Source organism: Chrysochloris asiatica, unplaced genomic scaffold, assembly GCF_000296735.1.
Source record: "Chrysochloris asiatica unplaced genomic scaffold, ChrAsi1.0 scaffold00003, whole genome shotgun sequence".
Lineage (NCBI taxonomy): Eukaryota > Metazoa > Chordata > Mammalia > Afrosoricida > Chrysochloridae > Chrysochloris > Chrysochloris asiatica.
Genome location: NW_006408521.1, coordinates 46,986,543 through 46,995,735, shown reverse-complemented (window position 1 = coordinate 46,995,735; position 9,193 = coordinate 46,986,543). Strand labels below are relative to the sequence as shown.

The 9,193-nt window shown below is 40.6% G+C and overlaps 1 protein-coding gene across 1 annotated transcript in view; it reads left to right on the top strand.

The window, feature by feature from the left end:
• Nucleotides 1–5,253, top strand: part of PDZD8 (PDZ domain containing 8) — a 75,300-nt gene extending 70,047 nt beyond the window's left edge. The window contains 1 exon segment of the mRNA XM_006831393.1: nucleotides 3,077–5,253. Within this exon segment, the coding sequence (XP_006831456.1) occupies nucleotides 3,077–5,253 (2,177 nt within the window).
• The last annotated feature ends 3,940 nt before the right edge of the window (nucleotides 5,254–9,193 follow it).

Genomic DNA, 9,193 nt, shown 5'->3' with positions numbered 1-9,193 from the left:
AAGCAAAGAGGAAGGATCAGTCGATGGAAAATATGCCTTTGTTGATAGAAACAGTGCTGGAGATCACATGATAGAACTTTGCAAGACCAATGACTTCTTCATTACAAGTACCTTTTTTCAAAAACAAACAGCGACTATACACATAGGTCTTGTCCGATGGACCTCAGAGAAATCAAATCGACTACGACTATGGAGAATACGATGGAGACACTCAAGATAATCCGCTAAAAGCAGACTGGTGGCAGACTGTCAGTTGCTCCTATGCAAGTTTAGGGTGAAGCTGAAGGAAATCTAAACCAAGTCCACGAGTGCCAAAATGTGAACTTCAGTATAATCCCACCTGAATGTAGAGACCATCGCAAAAACAGATTTGATGCACACTGGACATTAGTGACCCAAAATCAGAAGAGTTATGGAATGATATCAAGTATATCATAAATGCAGAAAGCAAATGGTCGTTGAAAGGCAAGAAAGAAAAGCCCAAAATGGATGTCAGAAGAGATTCTGAAATTGCTCTGGAGCGTAGAGAAGCTAAAGCAACTGGAAGAAATGAAGTAAAAGAGCTCAACAGAAAATTTCAAAGGACAACTCGAAAAGACAGAGTCAAGTACTGTAATGAAATGTGCAAAGAGCTGCAGTTAGAAAACCAGACGGGTTTTCTTAGTTCAAACTGAAAGAACTGAAGAAAAAATTCAAGCCTTGGGTTGTATAGTGAAGGATTCTTTTGGCAAAAATGAGAGCCTAGTGGCTCTGTAGGATAAGTACTGGACTGCAAACCACAAGGTCATTGGTTCAAGCCCACCAGCTGCTCTGCAGGACCAAGTGAGACTTTCTGCTCCCCCCCAAAATTTGCAGGCTCAGAAATCTTATACAGGGTCACAATGAGTCGGAACCAACTCAGTGTCACTTAACAACATGGGCAAAATATTGAATGACGTAGTAAGCATCAGAAGAAGATGGTAGGAATACACAGAATCACTGTAGCAATAATAATTGGGCCATATTTAACTACTTACAGAGGTAACATATGATTAAGAACCGATGATAGTGAAGGAGGAAGTCCAAGCTGCACTGAAGACATGGGTAAACAAGGCTCCAGGAATTGATGGAATACAACCTGAAATCTTTCACCAAACTGATGCAGTGCTGGGGCCGCTCACTTGTCTATGCCAAGAAATTTGGCCTACCACTTGGAAGAAATCCATATTTGTGCCCATTCTAAAGAAAGGGGATCCAATGGGATGTGGAAATCATTAATATCACATGCAAGTAAAATTGTGTTGGTGAGAATGGTTACAGCAATACATCTACATGGAACTGTCAGAAATTCAAGCTGGATTCAGAAGAGGATGTGGAACATGGGATGTCATTGCTGACATCAGGTAGATCTTGACTAAAAGCAGAGAATACCAGAAAGATATTTACTTGTGCAAAGCCGTTCACCTGTGTGGATCATAACAAACTATGAATAGCATTGCACAGAATGAGTATTCCAGGACATCTCATTGCGCTTATGAGGAACCTGGACATAGATCAAGAGGCAGTCATTTGAACAGACCAAGCAGATGCTGAATGAAAGATGAGCAAAGGAATGCACCAGGGTTGTGTCCTTTGGCCATACTTACTCAGTGTGTATGCTAAGCAGATAATTGGAGGAACTGGATTATATGAAGAAGAATGTGGCATCAAGTTTGGAGGAAGACTCTTCAGCTACCTCTGATAAGCATATGACACAGCTTTGCTTGCGGGAAGGGAAGAAGCCATCAAGTACTTAGTGATGAAGATCAAAGACTACAACCTTTCAGTTTGTATGTCATTTTAAAAAGAATTGGAAGCCTCACAACTACACCAATAAATAACATCATGGTAAACAGAAAAAAGGTTCAAGTTGTCAGAGATTTCATTTTATTTGGATCCACATCAGTGCCCCTGGAAATACAACAATGTATTGCACTGGTCACTTCTGTTGCAAAAGGTCTCTTTAAAGTAATAAAGTGCAAAGACGGCATTTTGAGGACTGAGTTGTACCTAACCCTGGCCATTTTCATTCACCTCATATGCATGTGAAAGCTGAACAATGGACAAGGAAGACTAGAGAAAAATTGGTATCTTTGACTTATGGTGTTGGCGAAAGAATATTGACTATATCATTAACTGCTAGAAGAATGAGCAAATCTGTTTTGGAAGCAGTGCAGCTGGATTGCTCGTTGGATGTGACAGTGGTGAAACTTTGTCTGTCATACTTTACTTTGGACTTGTTGTCAGGAAGGATCAGTCCCAGATGAAAAATGCCATGCTTGGTAAAAGAAGACCCTCAGTGGGATGGATTGACACATCGACAACAACAGTGGGCTCAGACTTAACAACTATTGTGAGAATGGCGAAGGACTGAGCAGTGTTAATTCCACTGGGTATAGTGGTGATGGATATGTGCCTTGGAGTCAGTTCTGACTCATAAAGCGACCCTCTACAGGGTTTCCGAGGCTGTAAGTCTTTACGGGAGCACAAAGCCTCATCTTTCTCCCGCAGAACAGCTGGTAGTTTCAAACTGCTGACCTTGTGGTTCGCAGCCCGATTCGTAACCTCTACGCTACCAGAGCTCCTTTCCATTGTGTATAGACATTATGAATTGGAGCTTAACAACAATAAGGTGGTTTTTAAATCATCTTGATTTCTTTTAATATATCAAAAACTTTTTCCTACTCAAGTATTTTGTTTTCAAGTTAATAGTTGCAGCTGATTTACTTTATATGGCTATGCAGTAATTTTGACAGATAAATGTCATTTAACTTGGGAAAGAAGCAGTTAGCTGTCAGCCCAGCACTCTCCTAGGGAACGTCATGTCATCATTTAGTGTGAAGGGTAAACCCATTGAGGCTATCACAACTCTCTGGGTTTCTGAGTCGATACACTTTACAGTCCATACATTTTACAGTCAAGTAAAATCGGTTTAAGCCTTCCCTGTTACTGTTTCACTTGTAAGTAATTATGAGGTAATGGCTATTGTGTTTAGTAACTGAGGAATTGTTTTTACCACCTTCATTTACATGGTTTCCCTTTGAAAACCTTGATGCAGGTGTGAAGATCACATCTACACTGCAAGTGCTGAAGCTTATCAAGCAGGCGGGGGAGCGGGTCCTGGTGTATTACGAGAGGCCTGTGGGTCAGAGTCATCCAGGTCCCGTGCTGCAAGATCACTTTGGGTCGCTGGAGGAAAACTTACTCTCAGGCTCATGCCAACAGAATTATGAAGAGGAAGTATCTGGGTTATCCATGGATGCTGAAAATAGAGACCTGGATTCTGAATTTGAAGACTTGGCCAGTGATGTCAGAGCGCAGAATGAGTTCAAAGACGAGGCTCAGTCAGTGAGTCACAGTCCCAAACGTACTCCAACCTCACTCTCCGTCAAGCCCCTTGGAACTGTATCACCAGTTTTAAACCGTAAATTAGTTGTAGGAAGTCACCCGCCGCCACCAAAACCTGCATCCAAAGAAGGAAATAAATCGTTAACCCTGAAGAGCTCTGAGCCAGCAGACCCAGCCCAAGTGTCCAAACTGGCCCCAGGATCTTCTCTGAAACCGCCTGTGCCACCACGACCACAAGTGAAGCCCCCTGTGTCTTCTGCTGACTCCCCAAATCAGGTTGACGTAGATGTTCTTGTTGAGAAGCCAGAGAAGATGCCTCCGCCTCCACCTCCTGCAGATAAAGCCACTGAGAAACAAGCAAAAAACGTGGATCACCTAGAAGAGGCAACTGCTTTGAAGCCATTTTTAGTCAAGCAAGAAGTTGCTAAAGATGCGGCTGCAGAAAGTCCCTACCTTACTAAGGATAGTTCAGATGATCCTCAAACTTGGGAATCATCAGAAATTCGTTATCGAAATAAGCTAGGAAAATGGACACGAACCAGAGCCACTTGCATCTTTGATATAGAAGCCTGCCACAGGTACTTAAACATTGCTCTGTGGTGCAGGGACCCTTTCAAGTTGGGGGGCCTCATCTGTTTGGGGCACGTTAGTTTAAAACTTGAAGAGGTAGCTTTAGGATGCTTAGCTACATCCAACATGGAATACCTTTCAAAATTCCAATTGGAAGCCCCAACACCTAAGGCAATGGTCACTAGAACCGCCCTACGCAATCTCAGTATACAAAAGGGATTCAATGACAAATTTTGCTTTGGTGACATTACTATTCACTTTAAGTATTTGAAAGAAGGTGAACCAGACCACCATACAGTTAGTAATTTAGAGAAAGAAAAAGAGCTTCATTTGGTTGAAGAGGTTTCTGCCCCACCTAAAGAGGACCATTTTGTTGGACAGGTGGGTTTAGCAGAAAATAAACATAGTTTCCAAGATACTCAGTTCCAGAACCCAACGTGGTGTGATTACTGTAAGAAAAAAGTGTGGACTAAAGCCGCTTCCCAGTGTATGTTTTGTGCTTATGTTTGCCACAAAAAATGTCAAGAAAAGTGTCTAACTGAGACTCCTCTTTGTGGGGCCACTGACAGGCTGGAAGGACAGGAGGCACTCTTAGGCTTGCCTCCTCGAGTCGACGCTGATGCTAGCAAGTCAGTCAATAAAATGACAGGTTTGACCAGGCATATTCTCAACACTAGCTCTCGGTTGTTAAATTTGCGGCAAGTCTCCAAAACTTGCCTTGTGGATCCAGGAACTGACCTAGTAGAGCCTTCACCAAAACAGACACCCAACACGTCAGACAATGAAGGCAGTGACACAGAGGTGTGTGGGCCCCACAGTCCCTCTAAACGGAGAAACCCTGCCGGAATAAAGTTAGTAAGAAAGGAGGGTGGACTGGATGACAGCGTGTTCATTGCGGTGAAGGAAGTTGGTCGTGATCTGTATAGGGGCTTGCCAACGGAGGAAAGGATTCAGAAACTAGAGTTCATGTTGGATAAGCTACAAACTGAAATTGATCAAGAATTGGAACAGAATAATTCCTTGGTTAGGGAAGAAAAAGAGACAACTGATTCGAGGAAAAAATTGCTTCTTTCTGCTGCTTTGGCTAAATCAGGGGAGAGACTGCAAGCTCTAACACTTCTTATGATCCACTACAGAGCAGGCATTGAAGATATGGAATCGTTAGAAACTTTGTCTTTAGACCAGCACCCCCAAAAAATGAACAAGTACACGGATGACACAGAAGAAGATCTTGACAATGAAATAAGCCAACTAATCGATTCGCCACCATTCAGCGGCCTGTCAGATGACTTGTTTGGCGCTTCCGAATCTGTGTAGCAGGCAGTCTGTTTAAACTTTGAAGTGATTGGGGCAAAGCTGCACCTAACATCCCACAGATACAACCACATTTCAGCCCTCCTCTGGTGTATTACTTAGACCTGCGTCTCCACGGTGGTTTGCTTATATAAGAAAAAGAATGAAAGGTGATTTTCCAGCAAAAACATGTCCAGCTCATTAAATTGGTTGTTTCAGAATGCATTTATATAGCTATGCTTTTTTGGGTTTATTCTGGGAATTTGTTTTTACTAATTTATTTTTAACTTAATATGTAAACTATAGGTTTCCATGTTTATGTACATGTGATGTCTCGTTATTATATTCCTTCCTCTTGGTTGTTGAATTAGTGCTAAATATGATGCTTTCCAGATTCTTGAGAGATTTTCATTTCCATCACTGTTACAACACCAAAATTGTTGCATGTCTAAATTAATGACAGCAATCATTGAGGGAACAGGTTTGAATTTTTCTTTTGTTACAAAGTTTGTCATTTCTTCCTGCTTGAGACTTTTTTTTTTTTTTTGGGCGGGTGGTGGGGGTGAATTGGGATTCTTTCTGTTGATTTTCTTTCGTTTTTTATGTTGGTTTTTTGCCAAATGTGACATGCTGCAGCTTTAGTTTGTTATGCTGATTTAGTAAAAAAAAAAAAAAGTTTTTGTTTTTGTTGTTGTTGTTGTTGTTGCTTTCTATGCTGTGGAAACTTTTTTTGTAAAGTTTTTGTGCAGTTGGGCGTATAGTAGGAATATACTGATTCATTTGAAGAGTTTGCATTGAAAAACAATGTCATGGGCCATAATGGGTAGTCAATAGAGAATGCAGTTGGTCAGGAAGTTTATAGAGAAGATACCAAGATTGAATTACTGTAAGTAAGTAGGATTTTGAGATACTTTCCAACTGTAGTTACTTTCCTTTTCAATGCAAGTGCTAAACATTTTTAAATTACTTTTTTATCTTCAGCTCTCCCATAGGAAATAAAGCATGTGCAAGGATACGTATAGTTTCAGAGGAGCACTGGTTTTGTTTAGGACACCTTTTCATACAGGACTGGGGTGAAGGGTTACCACTGCTTCTGATGTGTTGCGTCCACGCTGAGAGGGATGCGGATCACCCTGAATACTTGAGTAGTTCAGACTGTGCGCTTATTAAAAAAGAAAGATAAGTAACTAAAACTAGTGTGGATGCATAGGAATTGGGACTAGTTCTTGACAATGAAGGTAACAAGGGTAAGTCAAAAAGTATTCCTACAAAATCATAGAAACCTTTATTAAACAAAAGTTAGCAAAACAATAGCTGTTCTTGATCTTCCCTCAAAATGTATATACTTCTGAGGGCAGGGTGTCTAGATCACTACCCTTCCCCCTACTAATTCGGGGCTTTTTGATTTTCACACCAAAATAACAGTTTTGGCATCCCCAAGAACTCAAAATGTATTTCCTTTCAATATTCTGGGAACAAAAAGAAGTCTGAAATTGCAAGATCAGGGATCTAGGCTGAGGCTGTTTCAACTTCTAATAAGCCCTCCTGATGGCCACGTGTCCTGGAAGAAACTCTATCAAGATTACCCCCTTTGCATTCCAAGAACAGTCAGGGGAACAGGAGCTGACCTCTTTAAAGGCCTTCATCTCAGCTTGAGGTCTTCCTGACCTTGTCCATCTTCAAACTTGTTTTCTATGGGGCAGCATTCCTGTAAACTTGTTGCAAAGCTTCAGTGAGTTAGGAAGATAATCCACTTGAGTTTTGTTAAAAATTTGATATTGTCCCTGACCTCAAAATCATTTTTTCCCCATAGCACAAAATGTATCCTCTTTTACTGAAGGTCCTGTAAGGAGACTGAGACCAGGGTCTTCCTGAGAGAACGTGTCTGCAACCATCCATGGGTCACAGACATGTCTAAGCACGTTGTGTTAGGAATAAACCTGTGTGTGTGTGAGAGAGAGAGAGAGCTGGAACCGTAGTGGCAATATTTTTTTACTTTCCCTTGTACTATGACTCTGCGACCATTGGTCCCAGTGTTACATGACTGGTGGCAAATGCTTTGGCATGGCTTCTCTTGGTAAAATTTTGGACATTTTATATGCCTGTAAAATATACATGATTATCTTTTTTCCCTTTTATAAGTAACTACTATGATCATTGACATCTAGTGGAATTGGGATGGATTTAAAACTAGATGGAATGGCTTTTATTGCTGGCAAGAAAAGGTGTAGTCTGATATTAAGGGTTCTGGCCCGGGTGTATAGGCCAGGATGGCTTTCTTAAACATACATGGGTTTTAGGTTCAGTTCTTTCATTAACTCTGTAGCCAAAGGTAAATCAGGAAGAGGCTTTGTGTAGCAGTCTCCCCATCTCTAAAATGAAAACAATACCTACGCTCACGACCTCATACTATGGTTGTGAGGAAAACGACAGCATAGTTGCAAAAATGCTCTGAAATGTAAAAAGCGATCCAAATCGAAGTTATTTATGTAGGTTAAAAAAAAAAAAAAATTTTTTTTTTTTTTTTTTTTTGAGATTTCTAATTTATTTCCTCTTAAAGTCAATAGCCAACTCTCATCCCTATTGTGATTTTATTAACGAAATATAAGAACACTGAGTACCCTTCTTGGCCAAGTTTATAGCAAACATGTGTGTGTGTACCCTCTTTTTTTGCTGTTGATTTAAACATGTGCATTTTAAAAGATACAGAAGACTTGACACCAAATTCTCCTAAAGCTGAAATATTATTGTTCCATAATATATGCTTGAAACAATCCGCAAGTTTCATGTTATCATATAAAGTAACTTACCATTGATATCCTGGAGGCTGGAGTGTCTGTAAGTGGCTGGTGCCTATGGATTACCCAATGGAAATTTCAATAACAGTCAAGAACCATGCTGAAACAGATGCATTTGAAAGAGCTGTAGAAATGCAAAAACTTGGGTTTCATAATAATCTACTTATGTTTTTAAGTTATTTAATGCTGTAGAACCACAATTATGGAAGATTCAGTAATGCTGCTAATGATATTTGTAAAATACACATTTAATGTAGTGCAATATTTTTGTATATGCTGGGCAGAGGTGGCTAGAGGCATCACAGCTGTATGTTAGTGCCAGGAGAGAACTCTCAAATAGCCCAAGGTGTAATAAGATAGAAGGATTCAATGAAAAATTTGTAATATATTACATTCCTGATGTAATCTTGCTGCCATGCTATGTTATCAATAGCTTTAAAAAAAATAATAAAGACTACCGCAGAAAACTAGAATTATCTTCATTTTGATGACTTCTAGAAAAAGATGGCTATTGCTTATCTCTGGAAATATCACCTGGTATAATTTTGCCATGCAAAGAAACTAAACAACTTTTGCTAAACAAAATTGCTATTGGGCAAACGGACTAAAAGCACCACTTTTTTTCACTGGTTTCTCACCTATGAAATAATGGATTTATGGTTTTGCCTCTGTTATATACAGTGATTGTAGTTAGGTGCCATCGGGTGAATTCCAACTCATAGCAACGCTGTGCACAGCAGAGTGAGGCACTGCCCAGTGCTGTACCGTCCCCACAGGTGGTGGTCTCTGAGCCCACTGTTGCAGCCACTGTGTCAGTCCATCTCACAGAAGGGCTTCCTCTTTTTTACTGACCCGCCACCAAGCATGATTCCTTCTCCAGGGATTGATCCCTCCTGACAACATGTCCAAAGGCCAGGAGGCAGAGTCTTGCCCCCCTCACTTCTAAGGAGCATTCTGTTTGCTTCTCCTTCAAGACAGGTTTGTTCATTCTCTGGCAATCCATAGTATATTCAGAAGCCTTTGCGAACCCTAAAATTGCATTAATTCTTCCATATTCGTTGTCCAGGTTTTGCATAGATATGATACAATTGACAATACTATGGCATAGATTAGGTGCACCTGAGTCTTCAAAGTGGCATCCTGCTTTTGAGCACTGAAATCGTTCG